Source organism: Callorhinus ursinus, unplaced genomic scaffold, assembly GCF_003265705.2.
Source record: "Callorhinus ursinus isolate GAN/ISIS: 27379988/994484 unplaced genomic scaffold, GSC_fseal_2.0 scaffold21, whole genome shotgun sequence".
Classification (NCBI taxonomy): Eukaryota; Metazoa; Chordata; class Mammalia; order Carnivora; family Otariidae; genus Callorhinus; species Callorhinus ursinus.
Genome location: NW_027397083.1, coordinates 928,162 through 952,157, shown reverse-complemented (window position 1 = coordinate 952,157; position 23,996 = coordinate 928,162). Strand labels below are relative to the sequence as shown.

Genomic DNA, 23,996 nt, shown 5'->3' with positions numbered 1-23,996 from the left:
ATGGGCTCTGGGAACTGGTTTTTTGGGGCTTTTGTTCTCTGGCAGCTTTCCCTGGCGGCTTTCTGTGTTTCTTCTGAGAGTCAGAGCAGAAGAGACTGTTTCCAACCCTCTGTCTCAGAGCAGAGAGATTGCAGTCTCTTCTTCAGTGAGCTCTCCAAACCACACTATCTCTGTTTCTGTCTGTGCTGTAAACTGCAGTCCTGGGGTGTGCACTCCCCTGCAGCGTTCCCAGTCTACACCTCCAGGTCGGGGCTCCTCTCTGTCCTTTGTGCTTCTAAAACCACCAGCCACCCCCAGTTCGCACACGTGCCCTGCCGATCCGGTTTCCTTCCTGGGGGCTGCCCTAAAGTCCTTTCCCCGCTGCTACTGGTCTGTGAGTCTGTGCCCCATCCCCAGCGTGGGAAGCTCTTGCTCACCAGTGGTGTAGGATCCCCACAGCCGGGCTCCCTCCCACTACCATTTATCCTCTGATATCTCCCTGTGGAATCACTGCTCCCCGCTTCATACCTCGAAACCAACCACCTGCGATCTTCTGTTTGTAGAGATCCAGATCCTCTTACATCTCAGGCTGATTTCGTGGGTGCTCAGAGTGGTCTGGTAGATATCCAGCTCAATTCTGGGGACCAGTTGGAATAGGGTCCCCTACTCCTTCGCCATCTTTTCTAAATCCCCTCAACTTACTATTTTTGAAAAAATGTTCAAAACATCTATTTATCTGCTCAAACAATAGTATATAGAGCTCCTTTTGCATGAATTATGTTTTTCACTAACAGTGTATGTGGAATATAGTGGCTTACCTTGCTCCTTGAAGGGAAGGGCCAGTCAGTCCTGAATACTGAGTGTGAAATGAGAAACTCATCCATGAAATAACCCATAAATAATGTAAAGAAGCTACATCTTAGGTATGGCCAAAAGGATCCATGTTCTCTAAGGCAGGAAAAGATGGGTGAAAACATACTAACAAGGACCCAGGAATCTAGGCTCAAGTTCCAAACCTACCATTAATTCCTACTGTGCTCTTGGAGAAGTCACTTGCCTTCTCCTTATTTGTAAGATAAACATAGTAAAAATACTTCTCCTACATATTTTACAGAATTGTGTCTGTAATAGCAAATGAGGGAAGGTCTATAAAATAACTCAGTAAGGGGTTACCATTTTAAAGCCACTCAATACAATTTTTATCTTGAGGTGAGTTCCTTGGCTATGGTTGCAGACCCACAGCAATTCCTCAGGTAGGGAGAAGGCCCGAGTGCAATAACTATTAACATTCAGATGAACGTATGATGATCACTGAGCCCATGTGCAATCTGGTCTCTCTAAAATGATGCCATGTGGACAGTTGTTGCTATTTTAGACACAGTATAAGGCACCTGGAGTGAGTTATAGAGATATGAAGCTCAGGGGATGCTCCTTCAAGAGCATCTATAGCTGCTCACCTCACCTTATGGAAGAAGCAGTTAAACTACCAACGGGGACCTAGCTGCCTATATTGAGTGGACATGCACAGTTGTCATCACTTGTTGGTATTTCTTTTTTTTCCCTAAATACATGATTTAGCTATTATTCAGCCTACGCAAGGCCATGTGGGAACATTTTGCACTATCTCTGAAAATTTTCTGTAATTCTGAAAATATTATAAAATTAAATAATTAGGGGCACCTGGGTGGTGCAGTCAGTTGAGCAACCAACTCTTGGTTTCAACTCAGGTCATGATCTCAGGGTCATAGGATCGAGTCCCACGTCAGACTTGCGCTCAGTGTGTCTGCTTGAGATTTCTTCTCCCCTCCTTCTGCTCCTCCCACTCATGCTCTCTCTCTCTCAAATAAATAAATAAAATCTTAAAAAAATAAAATTAAATAATTAAATTTCAATAAGAGAAACATCACTATAAAGACAGAAGGGAGTCTTTTGATACACTACACTCTCCCACAAATAGTAGCATGACCATCCTAGTACATTCAAAGAAAACCTTACAAATAGGGAAATGTTGAAGCCTATAATTAGACAGAAACGAAAAATGGAGCCATGAGTGCACATTCCCAGAGGTAGCTTTAGTATAGAATGGGGCTCTTTGAGGAACAAATTAAATACATAAAGATTGTGCATTGCTTTGGGATTTTGAAAGCACGTTATGTTTATTACTGACAAATATTTTCTGGTTTAGATTCTACATGGACATTTTGAATCATTTCAATTAGGTGTATAATCAGTGTGTATGAAGTAATTTTCCAAATTAAATCAGACAGCAAACTTTTATATAATTTCATATTAATGTATTTCTGCAATTTACTAAATAGCACTCTGATGTTTACTTGACATTTTAAAAGCTATTACTTCTGACTAAAAATTATAAAATGATTTGAGGTTACCCAGCTGTTAAGATTTCCAGGAAATCAAGCCAAAAGTGAGGAGTGCAGGCACTGAGTGAGACCATCTATTAAAATATCTCAGCAAGGCAGAAAACAAGCTATAATTCAGGAAATGCTTTAGAAGTATATCTAGACTGTTATTTCAGGGAACAAACTACGATCATCAAAGACTCAAAGACTTAACATATAGTACAATTGGGCTTAAACTTAATTTATTCATTTGTTTGATAATTATTTATTAAAGATCTACAATGAATCACATACTCATTTAGGTATTGGTGATCATGTGGTGAATAAAACAGATAAAGTCACCATTCTTATGGAGTTGCAGTCCAGTTAGGAGAGATAACAAAGGAACAGGCAAACAAATATACAACTGATGAGTGTTTATAAGGACTACAAAGAACAATGCGGGGTGAGAAGTTGGTGTATGTGGGAAAGAGAAAGTGATTATTTTAAAAAAAATTTTTATTTAAATTCTATTTAATTAACATATACTGTATTATTTTCAGGGGTAGAATTTAGTGATTCATCAGTTGCATATAACACCCAGGGCTCATTACTTCAAGTTCCCTCCTTAATGCCCATCACTCAGTTACCCCATCCTCGCCACCTCCTCTCCAGCAACCCTCAGTTTGTTAGAGTTAAGAGTCTCTTATGGTTTGCCTCCCTCTCTGATTTTATCTTATTTTATTTTTCTTTCCCTTCCCCTATGTTCATCCGTTTTGTTTTTTAAGTTGACTATTTTTTAAAGGTGGTCAGAGAAGGTCTCTCTGATAGGGTAATATTTAAGGAGATCCTGAATGGATTAAGGGATGATTCCATTCAGAGGGAAGAGCAAATACAAAGACCCTTAGGGGAAGCATACTTGAGTTGTTAAGAAATAGCAAGAAAATCAGCATGAATAAAGTGGGGGAGAATTCTGGGGGAGGGACAAGAGATGACCTAACACCACTAAAGTATGAAAAAATGGGAAGCATTAACCATTTCAAAGCATTTTCAGACAGAAAAGGGTACATTATTGATATTCTATGTGCATTTTTCAAACATTATGAAAATTTGAGGTTATATGTCAATAATGGAAAATGCTTTTATTTTCCTCCTTTTTTGTATTCCAGATCTTTTGTCCTTTTAAAAATGGTCCTGTTAACATATTGTTGATTCTACAAAATGACTCAGTCAAGATAAAACTCTAACTCCATTTAGGGGCATCTGGGTGGCTCAGTCACTTAAGGGTCTGACTCTTGGTCATGATCTCAGGGTTGTGAGATTGAGCCCTGTGTCAGGCTGGGCGTAGAGCCTGGTTAAGATTCTCCCTCTCCCTCTCCCCTCCCTTCCCCCTTCCCCCTCCCCTTAGCACTCCTATTCTCTCTCTCTCTCAATAAATAAATAAATAAATATCTCCATTTAAATGCAGTATTTATGTGTCTTTAAATAAGAACATCTGAGCAACACATGCATTGTAGGAGATGACCTTGTCCCCTATAAGTAATCCAGCCATGACCTTGGGAGTGACAGCTGTAGAGTAACAAAAGTCCACCAGAGACAGGTTACTGAGGAAAAAGTACATGGGGGTGTGGAGATGGGAGTCCAGTAGGACCAGCATGATCATCCCCAGGTTCTCCCAAACACTGATGAGGTAAACGAGGGTGGACACAATAAAAAGTGGAATCTGAAGTTCTGGGTTATCGGTCAGACCCACCAGGAAGAAATCCATCACTTCTGTATTATTCTCCATGGGAATTACTAAATTTTCCATAGTAATGAGAAAGAAAGGAACATTTGGTAAACAGAAAATGGATTGGACTGAAACTTAAATATATAAATACTCTGTTTATTTCACTATGGTAATAGTTTATTCTTCATGATTCTCTGATCTAAAGCATAGATTTGAACAAAGTGCTTAGTACTTAGTAGATAAATGATCTACATGGTTACATAGTGTTGCAACCAAAAGATCCTTAAAGGTCACACAACCAACTTCTTATGCGCAAATGAACAAACCAAGATGCAGAAAGAGGTGATGATTTATCCAAGGTCACATACATTTTCCAAATCAGATCACCTGAGTCTGTTGACAGCTTACATTTATATAGTGCTCATTTCAAGTACACACTTATGTTTAATATGTTTAAATATGCTTAATCCTCTCAACAAATCCACAAATGATTAAGTGTTTGTACAAGTTTACACTAGTATTAATGGACAGAGTCAAGCTTTGGGCTCAGGTAATGTTATTTCCTAGACCTATGCTCTTAACTGAAATTTTTTTTTCTGTGTGTAAAGCGTCTTTCTTTTTTTTAAATTTAAATTCAATTAGCCAACATATAGTACATCATTAGCTTCAGATGTAATGTTCAGTAATTCATTAGTTGCTTATAATACCCAGTGCTCATCACTTCATGTGCCCTCCTTAATGCCCATCACCCGATTACCCCATCACCCTACCCGCCTACCCTCCAGCAACCCTCAGTTGAGGGTTTAATTTTTAATTTGAATTTGGAACTTCTGGAAGTATGTCCACTCTCTGGTGACTACTTTTCTCTACCTCTTATCTACCTTCTCTTTCCTCCTGGCCATTTTGCAACTTCACTCTACATTCCTTTTTTTTTTTTTTTGCATTTTTAAAATTTTATTATGTTATGTTAATCACCATACATTACATCATTAGTTTTTGATGTAGTGTTATATGATTCATTGTTTGCATGTAACACCCAGTGCTCCATTCAATACATGCCCTCTTTAATACCCATCACCAGGCTAACTCATTCCCCCACCCCCTCCCCTCTAGAACCTTCAGTTTGTTTCTCAGAGTCCATAGTCTCTCATGGTTCACCTCCCCCTCTGATTCCCACCCCCTTCATTTTTCCCTTCCTACTATTTTCTTCTTCTTTTTTTTTTAACATATAATGTATTATTTGTTTCAGAGGTACAGGTCTGTGATTCAACAGTCTTACACAATTCACAATACTGTCCCTAAAGGCATTTGTGTTTATAAATTTCTGACACACATGATAATATAATCTATAACTTTTAAATAAATAGAATATGCAGTGTTCACTAATAAGGGAATTTTGTATTCAGATATTGATATGTTTCACTTAATCTTCATAACAGTATTAAAATTTGGCACTATTGTCACTATTTTAGCAGATAAGAAAACTGAAAATTTACTTCCTAGAATTACGTGTCTAATACAAAGCAGATTCAAGACTCAAATGTATCTATGATTAATTTCACAACCTATTCTCTGAATGACTGCCCTGTCAACTTTTCTAGATGTCACGAAAAGGGTGAGATTTGGGGGTAAAGAATATTAAAGGGGTATTATGCTAAGTGAAATAAGTCAGTCAGAAAAAGACAAATACTGTATCATTTCACTCATATGTGGAATTTAGGAAACAAACAGATGGACATAGGGGAAGGGAGGGAAAAATAAAATAAGATGAAAATAGAGAGGGAGGCAAACCATAAGTGATGCTGAACTCTAGGGAACAAACCAAGGGTTGCTGGAGGGGAGGATTCCACTTGATGGAATGAGCACTTGGTGTTATATGCAAATGATGAATCACTAAATACTACCCCTGAAACTAAAAAAAAATTTAAAATAAAAAATAAAAAAAGAATATTAAAGGGGAATACAGATCTAAATAATCTCATGAGGATCCTTCTGGGATCTAAAGAGCTGTCAATTCAAACTTTGTTTGTGAGCATCACCTACAATGACAGGGAAAGATAGTAAACGGGAGGAAATTACCATCTGCTCAATCAGAATGTCATTCCTCTTATGTCTTTGCCCATCCTTTTTAGCAACATAACAGTGTTTCATGAGTGTCACTGAACTTCCTACGAAGGGACGTACTTTGTAATTGGGCATAAAGTCCCAACTGTTTCAGAAAAATGTTCATGGCATTGTATTTTGAGCTCAAATAACTCATAGCATCAACTTCATTGCTCTTTTTACATGTATTATACTTCTCACTGAAAATGTGTATAGAATACAGAAGCTTATTCACCCGGCCCTTGAAAACAGGTACTGGAAATCTTGAATTTTTAGTCATTGATCTAAAACTCTGCCAGGAAAGAATGTATCAATCCAGTTGGAGACGCTCTCCTTGGGCACTAGTCAAAAGGTGCCCTTAGAATAGTCACTTACGGGCGCCTGGGTGGCTCAGTCAATTAAGTGTCTGCCTTCGGCTCGGGTCATGATCCCGGGGTCCTGGGATCGAGCCCCACATCGGGCTCCCTGCTCAGTGGGAAGCCTGCTTCTCCCTCTCCCACTCCCCCTGCTTGTGTTCCCTCTCTCACTGTCTCTTTCTGTCAAATAAATAAAATCTTTAAAAAAAAAAAAAAAGAATAGTCACTTACTTGATGCCAAACAGTTTCTTTGTGAAATAGAAAATTATTAACACATGGGCATAAGTCATAGAATTGTGGCTGTGAATAGCAGATAAAAAGGCTATAAAACAACTCAGGAAAGGGTTGTCATTTTGACTGCATTCAATATAATTTTCATCCTGGAGGTTTTTCTGTCAATGGTTGCAGACTTACAGAAAATCCACAATTTGGGGGAAGTCCAGCACATGTACTAACAACTATTCACATTCACATGAGTAAATAAATTACCAAAACAGCTTAGTATATAGTCTGTTCCTTTCAAAATGATGTCAAAGAGAAGAACTACATTGGGATTTTTAAAAGATAATGAATGAGAACCAGAAGGGAGTTTTAGAGGCCTGGAGACCTCAGGGGAACGGGCCCCTGTGAAGACAGCTACAGAGCCTTCTCCCACTACTTAACAAAGAAGCCATTAAACCACCTGTGAAGACCTAGCTTAGTTGAGTGAACACACAGATGTATTCACATTTTTTGGTTGCCATTTCTTCCTTTTTTTCAGTTTACGTATAATTTATTACAGGAAATTTCATGAATTTTAGCGTATAGTCCTGAGAGTTTGGACAAATGGTGTTTGATCGTGGAAACACAACACAATCAAAATAAGGAATAGTCCCATTTGCCCCCCAAAATTCCCTGTGTTCTTTTGTAGTGAAACTCCCCTGCCACCCTCAATCCTCAATTTCCTATGGAAGCAATGTCACATAAATGAGGTCACACACTATCTATTTTTTGAGTCTGGCTTGTTTCATTCAGCATAATGTATTTGGGAGATTCATCCATTTGTTGCATGTATCAGTAGTTTGTTTCTTTTTATTGTCGAGTAGTAGTCTATTACATGGATCTAAGCGCATTGTTTACTTCTAGTTTGTATTGATTGCAGTTAAATCTGCTATAAACTTTTGCATACAGAACTATGTATGAACATAGGTTTGAGTAAATACCTTGAAGTGATATTGTTAGCTGATACAGTAAGTTTATGTTTAACCTTATAAAATATTACCAAATGGTATTTTTTTTTGAGTACCATTAGTAGTGCATAATAATCTCAATTTCTTCATGTCATTGCCAACCCTTGGTAGTGTCTATGACAGGATAGAGTATTCCTGACAGAATGAAGAGCCTGAGAATTCTATGGCTACGAAAAGTTACATTGCTTACAGACTATGAGAATTGCATTAGCCTTGCAACAGCATTTGTCAAAACTACTGCAGAAGGATAAATCACAGCTGCCAAGAGCTGTAATACTGTTTGGGGAAAGTGAGGGACAAGTCAGACATTTTAAAGGGATATTTAGGAAATGATACAGCCATGTGGGCTTTGAAAAGCTCTGACATATTCCTGGGTATGTATCTGTTCAATGCTATGTAAGCATGCAGGTAAAACAGCAGATGCCAGTTACTCATTCCTGGCTGCTCTCACGGTCCCACCCAAGAAGAAAGCAAAAGCCAGGGCAGATTTGTCAACTTGCCCGAACTTTGAATATATTTCTCAAACCATATGCAGAAACTTCCATCAAAATGGGTCTAAGGAAAACTTCTGACACATCATTGGCTGGCCACTGATACAGTGGCTACCCCTAAGAGCACAGGCTTATAAATAAAAACAAGGTTAAAAAAGGATGGAATTGCGACTTCACTGGCCACACACAGCAGAGAAACAGACTCTAAAATCAGGATAGTTTGATCAATCAAACAAAAAGGAGTATCAAACAACAACTCTTGGAGGACACCTGGGTGGCTCATTTGGGTAAGCGTCTGACTTCAGCTCAGGTCTTGGGTCCTGGGATGGAGTCTCACATTGGGTGCCTTGCTCAGTGAAGAGCCTGCTTCTCCCTCTGCCTGTTGCTCCCGCTGCTTGTGCACATGCACTCTCTCTCTCTCCTTCTGACAAATAAATAAAATCTTAAACAAACAAAAAAAGACAACTCCTGGGATGTTCAGAATTCAGAGTTTCTATACTTTATTATCTGGTGTCCACCTTTTTAGGAAAAAAAATATTATGAGGCATGAAAATAAAAAGGAAAATGTGACCCAAACAAAGGGAGAGTAGTCATTACAAACTCTCTGAGGGAGTTCAGATATGTGCAAAGAGCTGAAGAAAGCAAGGAAAGGAAAATATGGTGCCAATGATTCACCTAATAAAGAATATCAATAAATAGATGAAACTTATAAAAAAGTAACAAGTAACAATTTTGGAGTCACAATGTTAACTGCATCAAAATTCAATTTTTTTTCTATATCAAGAAACACCATTAATCAAATAAAAAACCAAAATTACAAATTGGGAGGAAATTTTTACAAATCTAATATCTGATCTACAAGTTTATTTTGAGAATATAGAAATCTTACAACTCAATTATGAGAAAACAAACATCTTGATTAAAAAGTGGGGAAAGATATAAGGAGACTTTTTTAAAAAAATTTTTTATTGTTATGTTAATCACCATATATTACATCATTTGTTTTGGTGTAGTGTTCCATGATTCATTGTTTGTTCATAACACCCAGTGCTCCATGCAGAATGTGCCCTCTTTAATACCCATCACCAGGCAAAGAAATTGTGTGAATACTGATAATCACATGAAAAGATACAAAATATCATTAATCATAAATATTAAAACCAGAATGAGACACAAGTTCATACACACTTGGATGGCTGCATTCAAATAAACAGATGACAGATTTTTGTACAGGTGTGGTGAAATGAGAGTCCTCATACATTGCTGGTAGTATTCAAATTTGGAGTTACCTGAGAGGCTGGAGAATTGGGACAAACTCTTCTACAGAGGTAGAACAAAATCCTCTGTGGTTTTATTATACAAAGAAAATAAATAACTGCTAAAGGAAGGGACCTTGTCTCAAGCCTCAAGACAATATCACTCACAGGATATAACTGTCTTTTGAAGGTAATGGAGTGAGGTGTTAAGGGACTGGGCTAGACATTTCTGAATACATTAAGGACATAAAGGCTTTTTAAAGTTCCAATCAAAATTCCTGGGAGGGAGCACCTGACATTCCAGTAATTATAGCGAGTATAGAAGCTCAATTATCAGCATATCTAAGGGACAAATTTGTCCCCTCCATCCACTCCAAATGTGGGTCCTTTTGATCCAACAACTTATGAACTAAGAAGAAAACTTAGCTCATCCCATATGCACATCCAATATATAATATTGAAGTAGGGTAAAGATAATAAGGGAAAAAATCCAACTCATTCATAAAAGTGAAGAAAAGAAGGCAATCAATTCTAGAATTTTGCTGAGTTGGCATTACAAAGTCTCCTCAACCATGAGGATGGTGGATAATTCTTCATTAGATCTTGGTTTTTCTTTTTGTGAAGAACTACACTTGCCATTCTTTTTCTTAAAACCTGATTTAATTTTTTGGAAGTTGCTTTCTTTTTAAAAAAATTTTATTTATTATTATTATTATTATTATTATGTTCAATTAGGCAACCATGAGAGACTCTGGACTCTGGGAAACAAACTGAGGGTTAGCGAGGGGCAGGGGGGTGGAGAGATGGCGTAACTGGGTGATAGGTATTAAGGAGGGCACTGTTGTGATGGCACTGGTTGTCATATGCAACTGATGGATCTTTGAACACTACATCAAAAACTAATGATGTACTATGTTGGAAGTTGCTTTCTTACCCATTATTTTTTATTTACAACTTTAGAAGTGGTGTTGAAGGATCTATTCTCCTTGAGGAACATCATTTGGCAACTTACTTTCATCCATGCAATTTTTAATTTCCACAGGTGGTTTAAGACTTTTTCAATGAAGGCACAGACATCCTAGAAATGCAGTTCCTTAAAAAACCTGGACATTTCTTATAAGTTGGCTCCCATATTCTAGTCACCACACCCTGAATTGTTTTCTAGATATAACTCTCTAGATTGCTTCATTTACTTTTGTCCCTACTCCTGTACCTTTCTCTTTTAATGTATGTGGTTCAAAGGGACACATGTACCCTGAAGGTTATAGCAGTATTATCAACAATAGCCAAATTATGGAAAGAGCCCAAATGTCCATTGACTGATGAATGGATAAAAAAGATGTGGTCTATATATACAATGGAATATTACTCAGCCATAAAAAAGAATGAAACCTTTCCATTTGCAAAGATGTGGATCGAGCTAGAGTGTATTATAAGCGAAGTAAGTCAGCCAGAGAAAGACAAATACCATATGATTTCACTCATATGTGGAATTTAGAAAACAAAACAGATGAATATCAAGGGAAAACAAGAGAGGGGCAAACCATAAAACAGATTCTTATCTATAGAGAACACACTGAGGGTTGTTGGAGGGGAGGTGGGCAGGGGATGGGTCAAATGGGTGATGGGCATTAAGGAGGGCACTTGTGATGAGCACTGGGTGTTATATGGAACTGATAAATCACTAAATTCTACTCTTAAAACTGATATTACACTGTATGTTAACCAAGTAGAATTTAAATAAAAACTTGAAACTACTAAAGATAAATAATATCTCTGAGAATGACACATTGCTGGTGACACACTACTAGTGTGTAGTAGTCTGGCTTAAAATAACACAATTTTTATTTGCTTCTGTGGTATCCAAGATCGGATCCTGACCAAAGGTGGTGGGAGGGGGAGAGGACATTAGTGGAAAAAGTAGTGAAATTTGAATAAACTCTGGACTTCAGTTAACAGTAAAGTACCAATATTGGATTCTTTGTCTTAAAAAATGTGGCACAATAATATAAAATGATAAAATTTAGATGCAAGTTTTAAGGGAAACTAAGTGAGTGGTTATACAGGAGTTCTTGGTAATGACTTTGAAACTTTTGTGTAAATCCTAAACAATTCCAACATTAAAAGTTTATGAAAAATAATTTTAGCGGTGGGCTCTCTAGACGGCATACAAAGGGCTCAACAGACCTTCTCTTCAGTGAAACAACAACATAACTAGTGAAAATTATTTTTTTTAAACCCAACAATTTGAAATCCTTTATACTTATCTTAAGGACATATAGCAAATGGAGAAATATTTATTCAAGGAGATCTGCTCAATCTTACTAAGAACAGCGTCTGTGGCATTTAAGCCAAGACCCGCTTCCATCACCTTTCCCAGCTCTGTGTGGTAGAAGTTATATTCCAGGAAAATGTGTCCAAGAAGGCAGGGAAACTTTCTAACTCCAGGTTCCAGTGGGCTACAATATCACTCTATGAGGAGCAAGACACTGGCATCTCTCATCCTTCCCAGGCCCATCCTGCGGAAGCACTGTTCCCATTGAGCAAGGCTGGGTAGGCCAGGGCTGTCATCTCCAGGGTAAAATCTTACAGAAGTCTGAGAATTTGGGGACCCCGTGGTCTCTGCCTCAGTTTATTTTTTGGGCAGTGATTACACATTGGGAGGGGCAAGCCAAGAAACCTAGGGCTATGGTCTTCCCACCAGCACTTACTTAACAAAGAGGAGGATCATTCTGGGAGAAGCTGAACGCTGTCTGCCCCCACAGTTCCAGTACAGTGGTACAGAGTTTATATCCAGCGGGCTAGGCAGTCCACAAGGACATAGAGCTGCAAAGCTTTGCCTGAGGTGACTGACTTTAGTTATAGCAAGTGAGAAGTTCATGCCTAAGAGTATCGTGGAAAACCATGGAGGATTTGGTGATTAGCAATTAAAAGGGGTTTGGAAAATTTCATGATACTAGTAGCAAAAAGTAAAATGGTCGAGATGCCAGTAGATTCAAAGAAAGAACAGGGGCAAGAGAGAGTCAAGAAGAGTCCTTCTAAAATCACACTCATGCCTAAGGGTCCTAAAGCTTGCATTCACACCCTAGATAGCATCCACTTAAGAGCCATAAAAGCCGGAGGTGGGGAAAACATGAAAGTTTTACCAAATCACACAGTGATCCATTAGCAAAGGACCTTGAACTCTAAGCACACTCGAGCACAACTTTGACCAAACGCTGGCTAAAAATAAGCTACTTTAATCCAGGCATGACTCTAAAGAAGTAGTCTTAAAAATAAAGTCATACTTATCCCTGTCGGTCTGGAAGATGTTCTGCATTCCCAAGGCCACACCATCTCGGGAGGCATAGGAAGGAAAATTTCTGAGGTACTAGTCCTTGGCTAAATGTAGGGCAAAATTATAATGTCCCTGAACTGTGAAAGTGGTATCCAACTCATACAAACATCCAATGGTAAAATGTGAAATTTGGGGTCTACTTGGTTAAGGGGATTTAAGAATAATTTTTGCTGTGTAAATGGTTCATAAGGACCCAAGAGCAATCCACAGGAAGGTAGGCTAAGAGATAAAGAAGGAAAAAAAAAATAGAGCCGGGACATCAGAGCTTATGTACTTCAGGGGAAATACACTTTGAAGAATTAGCCCTGCCAAGCCATCAAGCATATAATAAAGGACCAGAGAGTGAGATGAGCAGGACGGAGGGATGGAAAGTCCAAATCCATGTTCCCTTACAGAAAGACAGATTTAACAATATAAGTAACAAAATGCTCTTATGAGAAGTCCAAAGTCCAGTTCAATGTCTCATTTGTTGAAGTCCTAACCTCAGTACTTCAAAATATGATCTTATTTGTAAACAGGATCGTTGCAAATTTGATTACTTAAAATGAGATCATACTGGGGTAGGATGGGCCCCAAATCTAACAGGACTCATGTCCCTTTAAGAAGGGAAATTTAGACAGACACAAACATAAGGGGAGAACACCATATGAAGATGAAGACAGAAGTCAAGAAGATGTAGCAGACCAAGGAATGCCAAAGAATGCCAACACATCACCGAGATGCTCAAAGACAGATGTGAAACAAATTCTGCCTTTCAGAAATCACAAGCAACCAGCAGAACCAACCCTGTCGACACATTGACCACAGGCTCCTAGGGCCAGAAATGTGAGACAATAAATTTCTGTTGTTTAAAACACCTGTTTTGTGGTACTTTTTAATGGCAGTCTTGGGAAATTAATACAGGTAACAATATGGATGAATCTCAGACACACTGTGCTAAGTGAAGGAATCCAGATACAAAGGCTACACACACTGGGATTCAATTTATAGGACATTCTTGCAAAGGCAAAATTACATGGACAAAACCAGTTTAGTGGTTTCCAGGTGCGGCAGGTGGGAGAAGGGATTGATCACAAAGAAGCTGGAGGGTTTGGTTTAGATGATGGAATTCTTCTATATCGCAATTGTGCTAGTGGTTACATGACCTTGTAAATGTAACCAAACTCTGAAATTTATACAATAGAAACTAAGGATGTTATTGTGTATAAATTCTGCTTTAATTAGAAAAGGGGGAAAATAAGAAATAACAAGTGATATGAAAACATGTGTGACCTTAATCAAATCCAGCTAGGGCCCCACAGGCTGTTTAATTGCTTCTCCCTAAGAAGGTGGATGAGAGCTATAGACGCCCTCCTGGGGGACATGCACAGAGAACTCCATGTCTACATAACTCCCTCCTGATTCCATGAGTTAGCCCCTGAAATCCCAACATGACTCACAGGACATCATTTTTAGAGGGACCAGACCATGTGCCGAGCCCCTTTGGCCACCATTTATTCATTTGACTGTTAATGGTTGCTAGTACCTGCAGACCTTCCTCCCCGACTTGGACCTGAGAATTTGCTTCAAGCCTGCAATCATGGGCAGGGAAAACATTTCAACGGGAAAATTATACTGATTGACTTTAAAGGGATAACCCCTCAGCAAGATGTTTTACTGAGCTTCCTTCCTTTGCTTATCACAGACATAATTCTGTGAATGATGTAGGAGAGGTCACTTTATTCTTTATCTTACAAATAAGGAGAGAACGAGTGACTCCTCCAAAAGAATAGGAAGAATTAATGGTAGATTCAGGACATGGATCAGGTTTGTGACTCCCTGTTGGAATCTTTCCTTCATCTTTACCTGCCTTAAAGGTCTTGGAATATTTTGGCTGATAGCTGATGGAGAACATCTATAACAGTATATAGGCGTTATTCCATGGCAAAAAGTCTGATTTCAGACTCACTATTCAGGATTTCCTATCCCTTCTTTTCCAGCAGCAAGGTAAGCTTCTATGATCCATACATATATGTGTGTGTGCGTATAAATATATATATATTATATTATATTATATATAATGTCAGTCTCTCTATATATTTCTTTATTTAAATTCAACTAACTAAGTTGAATTACTAGTTTCAGGGGTAGAATTTAGTGGTTCATCAGTTGCACATAACAGCCAGTGCTCATTCCATCAAGTGCCCTCCTTAACGCCCATCACCCAGTTACCCCATCCCCCCACCCACTCCCCTCCAACAACCCTCAGTCTGTTCCCTAGAGCTAAGAGTCTCTTATGGTTTGCCTCCATCTCTGTTTTTATCTTATTTTATTTTTCCTTCCCTTACCCTATGTTCATCTGTTTTGTTTCTTAAATTCCACATATGAGTGAAATCATATGGTATTTGTATTTCTCTGACTGGCTTATTCCACTTAGCATAATACCCTCTGGTCCCATCCACGTTGTTGCAAATGTATTTTTAGCGAGAAGTGTAATTCATGCAGAATCCATGGGGCTACTCTACCTACTATGAATTATTTGAGCACAGAAATAGATGATTTGAACATTACGTCTAAAGTAGTGAGCTGAGACTGAGATTTAAATATCAAAACTTCTGTCAATGGGGAGTTTAGTGATATTTATGGAATACCATCATGCTGCTGTCTTTTAAAAGATCCACCAGGGCGCCTGGGTGGCTCAGATGGTTAAGCGTCTGCCTTCGGCTCAGGTCATGATCCCAGGGTCCTGGGATGGAGTCCCACATCAGGCTCCCTGCTCGGCGGGGAGACTTCTTCTCCCTCTGCCTCTCTCTGTCTCTCATGAATAAATAAATAAAATCTTTAAAAAAAATAAAAGATCCACCAAACAAAAAAGATAGGTGATGCTCTTATTCAGTAAGTTTTAAATTCATCTTATTTGCTATCTCTGTCCTCTCACTGGAGGTTAAGAAAAACAGAAGACAGTAAAATAAACATTCTATAAACTACAAAAGTATTATAATTAACCAGATCTGTACTCCACTGTAATCTTTCCTGCATAATGCATAATGTCATCCTTATTATTATTGTTAGCACATCTGTAAAGGCCAACGATAAGGTCACTAAAAGCACAGGGTTTTTTTAAAGATTTTATTTATTTATTTGACAGAGAGAGACATAGCGAGAGAGGGAACACAAGCAGGGGGAGCGGGAGAGGGAGAAGCAGGCTTCCTGCTGAGCAGGGAGCCAGACGTGGGGCTCCATCCCAGGACCCTGGGAACATGACCTGAGGCGAAGGCAGCCGCTTAACGACTGAGCCACCCAGGCGCCCCTAAAAGCACAGGCTTTTGATTTGGTCACAGCTGGATTTGAATCTTGACTCTTCCTCATCTGAGCCAAGTAGTTGTAGAGCTTTACATAATTCCTCAAATCCTCAGTTTTCTTAATGGTAACTTGGGAGTAATAATTCTACTTACTGTGAATTTAAATGTAATGATATGTGTTTACATACACACACACATAAATATATATGTACAGCTATGCATAAAGAAAAATATATAAGCATATAGCTCTTACTATTTGTAGAACATGCCACATTCTAAGAGTGGTTACAATTGTCAGAGGTTGACAAACTTAATGATTTTAGAGCTGGGCTTGCAGAGGGAAGATTTGCAGGAGCGGGAGGACAGTGGTAGAGAATGATTAGCAGAAGAGATGTCTTTCTAAAGCCTTCAAATTCAAATTCAAAAGATTGAAGGCACTGTTCCTATATAAGATCATATCACATAAAAAAATTTTAGAGGCGCCTGAATGGCTCAGTTGGTTAAGTGTCTGCCTTCGGCTCAGGTCAGGATCCCAGGGTCCTGGGATCGAGTCCTGCATCGGGCTCCCTGCTCGGCAGGAAGCCTGCTTCTCCCTCTGCCTCTGCCTCTCTCTCTCTCTCTCTCTGACTCTCATGAATAAATAAATAAAAAACATTTAAAAAAATTTTTTAAATGTGGATCTCACTACCAAAACAGACCTGCAGGCTAAAGGCAGCCAACAAACCAGGACCTTTCAGCCCTTGATCTTGGTGATTCAACCATGAGATGATAGTAATGAGAGGAAGAATGAGTTTCAGAAAGGACATTCTTTGACTCATGCTAAAATATGGATTTTAAGAAAGAAATTAAGCAAAAGAATGGCTCATTTGGAATGGCTAGAACAGCCACTCAAGCTGGCAGAGGACAGACAGACTGAGGAACACTGGAGGGGACAAAATCATCAGTGGACCAAGTGTGTGAGAACAAGGAAATGAAGAGAGGCTATAAACTTCAGAACTCATCCATCCCTGAATTTCTGCATGTCACCACCCACCTTTCTCAAACAAACATAAGGGCTATCATTCCATCCTAAGGACAATACTACAGCTAACTTATATATTAGGCCATGCTAAACACCCAGCATTTTGCTCATTGTTTATAATGCATTATCTCTTTATTTCTATAAGGAAAGAGAGAGAGAGAGAGAGCGAGGCACACCATAAGAGACTCTTAATGGTGGAGAACAAACTGAGGGTTGATGGCGGAAGGTGGGTTGTGGATGGGCTAAATGGGTGGTGGGTATTAAGGAGGGCACTTGTAAGCACTGGGTATAATATATAAGTGATGAATCACTAAGTTCTACACCTGAAACCAATTTTACCATATTTGTTAACTAACTAGAATTTAAATAAAAAGTTTAATTAAAAAAAAACTAAAAAAGAAGACAATATCTTGAGGTAGATCTCATGACAATCCTCATTTTGCGTATGGAGAAAATCAGGTCTAGGTACTGAGGTTGGAACCAATACCCCTTCGGTAGTCAGTGATAGGGCTGATGTGCACCTCTTCCCAGAGCCCGAGCTCTACACCGGATGCTGTGCCTTGCTCTCTGAATTGCCTCTGCTGGTTGTATATGCCCTATTGCTCCAGTTACCCTACTACATCTACTCTGCTTATATGCTCAGTTACCTAAGTATAAGGCTCCAAAAACTGAGTGTGGGACAATGGAGACAATGAGTAATTGTAAATTGAGTTAAATTCAATTTTACTTGAGACCAGTGGACTGAAGAAACACTCTTGGGTACAAAACTTGGCTTTGGCAGCATAATGTTGTAAACATGAACACATGACTTAATCTCTGTGCTTCATAAATGAAATGGGGGTAATAACCAGTCAATCTCATATGGTTGTTGAGAAAAAAGAATGAATATATGCATAGTGTCTAAAGTAGTTTCTGTCTAGAGCAACATACAAGTGTAAACATTTAATGACCCATGGAACTGAAATGACAGATATATTTGATTCCAGACATGCCATCTTTTTTTTTACTTTCAATGAGCCAAGGTATAGACACATCATCTTAATCAAGACATTCTTTTTCCACATCTCAGTTTACAAATTTACAAAACTTAGAAAGTGGAATATGATCCATGAAGATCCTTCAGTTTTAGCAATGTATAACTATATAGGTAATTCATGCATTAAATTTTGAGATCTGAATAATATGAAGTAAGAATTATTGGTATAATGAAACCATGCACATCTATTGATCTATCATTTTTCTGTGTATCTCTTTCAATTTCACTTCAATTACTTGTTTGTTTTTTATTGTTTCTTTATTTCTCATCCCTACAGGGCTTCCTGTGATTCTCCAACAATACCCATGGAAAACAACACAGAAATGACTGAATTCATCTCTCTGGGACTAACCCATGCCCCAGAGCTGCAGATCCCCTTCTTTATCATGTTCACCCTCATTTACCTCATCCCTCTGGTTGGTAACATGGGGACGATTCTTTTGATTCTCTTGGACTCCCATCTCCACACTCCCATGTACTTTTTCTTCAGTAATCTGTCTCTGGTGGACTTTTGTTACTCTACAGCTGTAATTCCCAAAGTGACGGCTGGGTTCCTTGTGGGAGACAAGGTCATCTCCTACAGTGCATATGCTGCTCAGAGGTTCTTTTTTGCAGCCTTAGCCACCATGGAAAATTTCCTGTTGGCTTCAATGGCTTATGACCATTTTGCAGCAGTGTGCAAACCCCTCCATTACACCACCACCATGATGACAGGTGTGTGTGCTTGTCTGGCCATGGGCTCCTACATCTGTGGTTTCCTTAATGCCTCCATTCACATTCAGGACACTGTCAGTCTCTCTTTCTGCATGTCCAATCTAATCCATCACTTTTTCTGTGATGTTTCAGCAGTCACGGCTCTCTCTTGCTCTGATAAACATGTCAGTGAGCTGGTTCTTGTTGTTGTAGCAAGCTTCAAAATCTTTTTTGCTCTCCTCATTATCTTGATTTCCTACCTGCTCATTTTTATCACCATCCTGAAGATGCACTCAGCTGAGGGATATCAGAAAGCTTTATCTCCCTCTGCCTCCCCCCTCACTACAGTGTCCATCTTCTATGGGCCAACCTCCTGCCATTCCATGGACTCAGACAAAATCGCATCTGTATTCTACACAATGGTCATTCTCATGCTGAATCCCCTGGTCTATAGCCTGAAGAACAAGGAGGTTAAAACTGCTTTCAAGAAGGTGGTTGAGAAAGCAAAATTGTCTGTTGGTTTTACCTCTTGAAATCATAGTATCCACAATGACCTGTGTCATTGTTGTCAGGTCTCTAATGTGCAATGACCATTTTAATGCTCGCACTGCACCTAAATTACTGAGGTGATACCATTTCTTGTTCAAAAATCTATAATCTGAAGAGAAAATATATGTTCAAATATGTGATATCTGAAGGAGGATGGCCAAGGGGAATCTTATGAATTTGGGGGCTCTGCTTGTAGTAAGTTTTATTAATTACATCTTCATTATTTTTTCTACCATATGGCAATGCAAGCCTCCATGCAAACCATGGCACACACAAACCCATGAAAAAAAGCATATGCAAGAATCCCATATGTGCACATACACACAGGAGGGGGGAATTTGTTAAAGGAGTTGATTGTAGTATGACTAATTTTTAATAAAAAAGTTAAAATAACCAATTTAAATATTAGAATATAAATTTATGTCTGACATTATTTATTTCTGTAGTTGAAAATTTTACAAGAGTCCAAAATGGGGATTAAGAGTACATTACCTTCATGAGCACTGAGAAATATATAAAATTGTTGCATCAATATATTGTACACTAGAAACTAATACAACACTGTATGTTAATTATACTTGAAGAAGAAAAAAATGATTTAAGATGGTGAAAAAAAGGCCAAAATGAAATAAAACATGACATAATTTTTTTTTTTTAGAGAGAGAGAGAGAGAGAGCAGGGTGAAGGGGCAGAAGGAAAGAGAGAGAGAGAGAATCTTAAGCAGACTCCATGCCCAGCTCACAGCCTAATGCGGGGCTTGATCTCACAACCCTGAGATCATGACCTGAGCAGAAATTAAGAGTTGGACATTTGACCAACTGAGCCACCCAGATGCCCAAATACATGATATAAGTTTTTAAATAAAGATATACGCCTTTTGTGGCACATTTTATTCAAAGCTACAACATACAATATTTTAAAGGAATTAATATTCTGTCTGTTGGAAACAGATTTGTCACAGGGCAATTTTCTTTTTTTTAAATTTTTTTATTAACATATAATGTATTATTTTTTCAGGGGTACAGGTCTGTGATTCATCAGTCTTAAACAATTCACAGTGCTCTTCATATTACATACCCTCCCCAATGTCCATCACCCAGCCAACTCAACCTTCCCACCCCCCTCCCCTCCAGCAACCCTCAGTTTGTTTCCTGAGATTAAGAGTCTCTTAGGGTTTGTCTCACTCTCTGGTTTCGTCTTGTTTCATTTTTCCCTCCCTTCCCCTATGATCCTCTGTCTTGTTTCTCAAATTCCTCGTATCAGTGAGATCATATGATACTTGTCTTTCCCTGATTGACTTATTTTGCTTAGCATAATACCCTCTAGTTTCATCCACATCATTGCAAATGGCAAGATTTCATTTTTTTGATGGTTGCATAATATTCCATTGTATATATACACCACATCTTCTTTATCCATTCATCTGTTGATGGACATCTAGACTCTTTCCATAGTTTGGTTATTTTGGACATTGCTGCTATAAACATTGGGATGCACGTGCCCCTTTGGATCACTACATTTGTATCTTTGGGTTAAATACCCAATAATGCAATTGCTGGGTTGTAGGGTAGCTCTATTTTCAGCTTTTTGAGGAACCTCCATACTGCTTTCCAGAGTGGCTGCATCAGCTTGCATTCCCACCAACAGTGTAGGAGGGTTCCCCTTTCTCTGCATCCTCACCAACATCTGTCATTTCCTGACTTGTTAATTTTAGCCATTCTGACTGGTGTGAGGTGGTATCTCACTGAGGTTTTGATTTGGATTTCCCTGATGCTGAGTGATGTTGAGCACTTTTTCATGTGTCTGTTGGTCATTTGGATGTCTTCTTTGCAGAAATGTCTGTTCATGTCTCCTGACAGGGCAATTTTCAAAAAAAAAGAAGGCCAGAAAAAGAAAAGTTGATCAGTATATAATAAGGGAATTTTCCAATTTATCTGTTTATAATGATCCTTTCTTATATTTTGTGAAAAAATAAGTGCACTGAGTAATGATCACATTAGCTATTTTTCTCTCTGGAAATACTATGAGATGGCTAGTGCTCCTCATTCAGGACACTTTGGTTTCAGATGAGCTACATCATGTGTGGCTGCTCTCTACTTGCTCCTTCCACTTCACTCACACTGAGTTCCCTGCTGTTCCTGGACCATCCAAGCTCCCTCCTGCCTTAGGGTCTTTGTACTTGCTGCTGCCAATGCTCAGAAAGCTCCCTCACTTCCCTCAGGTCTTTGCTTAAGTGTTACCATACAATAGTCTCCCCACACCCCTTGGACACTGTTCCCAACTTGTTTTACTCTTCATAGTCCTGATCAGTACTCAAGTATTTCTATTTATTTGTTTGTTAGCTTGTTTATTCATTTACCTGTCTACCTAGCACATACACTACACAAGAGTGAATTTGTTTTATCGACAACTTTATCCCCAAACAAAAATTATACCCTAGTTCATACTAATTTCTCAATAAACATTTGCTAAATTAATGAATAAATAAATTAATTAAGCTTTGAGTCCAGAAGTCAATATATTTGAACTACTGATAATTATAGTTGATTACCCATTATGTAATTCTTTAAAAAAGAATTTGAGAGCATTTTAGGAGATGTGGCTGTTTTCTTTATATAGTCTCTCACTCACTGTTTGCATTTCCCGCTTTCATACAAATAAATTTTGGAAGCCACACTATCACGTGAATCATATCAAGCCATCTTAATTCTTTTCTTCTAGGAATTTCTCATTAAATGAAAAATAACACATGAAAGACATTTTATTTAGCAAATTGTAAAAACACAAAATATGAGACTGCACAAAGTTTTCTAAATTATTCAACTTGCAAAAGTCCTTCATAAATAATGATTATTCAATCAACTCCAGTGACTAAACATCCATAGAAAATGTAAACATGACAACACTTTACCACAATAAACATAACCTACCTCAATATGCTAATATAATATATAATCATTGTGTATTTTATTTGACTTAGAGGTGAGCTCAGTTTTATGATAAACCTATCCAAAGGAATTTTTACCCATATTCTTTTTCTTATCTCTATGATTTTACTTTTTTTTTAAAGATTTGATTTATTTATTTGAGAGAGAGAGAGAGCATGAGGGGGGGAGGGTCAGAGGGAGAAGCAGACTCCCTGCCGAGCAGGAAGCCCGATGCGGGACTCGATCCCGGGACTCCAGGATCATGACCTGAGCCGAAGGCAGTCGCTTAGCCAACTGAGCAACCCAGGTGCCCTGGTTTTACTTTTTTATTTACTTTGTTTTTTTTTTTAATTTTTAAAAAGATTTTATTTATTTATTTATTTATTGAGAGAGCTCAGGGGGAGGGGCAGAGGAAGAGGGAAAGAGAGAATCCCAAGCAGGCTCTTTGATGAGCACAGAGCTCATCCCGAAATCATGACCAGAGCTGAAACCAAGAGTCAGACGCTTAACGTACTGAGCCGTCCAGGTGTGCTCATCTCCATGATTTTAAAAGCATTCAGCTTCTCAAGACTTGCAAACCTGTGCTTGAATGTCCTAAGACATTGCTGACATTGGTGGGGTCTGTGTGATGCAACACAAAGATCTTCTCTGAAGTCTATGAAGATGGTTTCTATTCTGGAGCCATATTTTAATAATGACTTTAAATTTGAAAATGATTTTAGATTTTCAATATTTGTTAAGATATTATAACAAGTCCCACCTACCTCCCACCCAATTTCCCCTAGTGTTAACATCTTACTTTATCATAATACACTAGTCAAAACGAAGAGACCAGTATTGATACATTACTATTCTCTAAACTTGAAGAATTCGTGCAGATTATTATTTTTCAGCTAATGTCGTTTTGTTCTTACAGGGTCTGATCCAGTATCCAAACCTACATATACTGTCCTATCTCCTTAGTCTCCTCTGATCTGTGAGAGTGTCAGTCTTTCCTGGATTTTAACTACCTTAATAGCTCTGAGGAGTATTGCTTTGGCATTTTCTAGAAGGTCTTTCAATTTAGGTTTGTCTACTTTTTCTGGTCATGGTTACAGGGGTTGTAGGTTTTCAGAAAAATAACAAATTCATATCTGATCAGGGGACACATTACCAACATGACTTGTCACTGGGGGTCTTAACCTTAATCACCTAAAGAAGGTATGTTTGCCAGGGGCTTCAGTGTAATGTTACCTTTTTCCCCTGCATGCTGTACACTTTAGAAACATCACACTAAGTTCAGGACACACTCATGGTGGAAGGGACTACACTCTACCTCCTGGGGAAGTCTGAATATATTATTTAGAATTTTTCTATAAGGAAGATTTGTTTGCTTACTTATTTATTTATTAATTACTTCTATCAACACCAACTTACATATATCTGCTTTATACTTTGGGGTACAATGTAGTCCTATGTTATTTACTTTCTTGTTCAAGTTGTTCTGTCTTTGGCCATTGGGAGCACTTTCAGTTTTACTCTTGTTTCCTTTTGATATACCCAACCCTCTTGTTTTTCTCCTCCTTACTTTCTGGAACTACAAGACACTCCAGGTTCCTCTTGTGCTATTCCTGTCCTAACCCGGTAATCAGTTCTTTCTCCAAAGAGCCCATCTCACTTCTCAGTTGTAA

At 38.5% G+C, this 23,996-nt stretch overlaps 1 protein-coding gene across 1 annotated transcript; it reads left to right on the top strand.

Moving 5' to 3' along the window:
- Positions 1 to 18,462: 18,462 nt before the first annotated feature.
- LOC112829295 (olfactory receptor 5B3-like) lies at positions 18,463 to 19,383 on the top strand. Its single transcript, XM_025878776.1, has one exon. It carries the CDS (start codon positions 18,463 to 18,465, stop codon positions 19,381 to 19,383), a length of 921 nt encoding a protein of 306 aa, XP_025734561.1.
- The last annotated feature ends 4,613 nt before the right edge of the window (positions 19,384 to 23,996 follow it).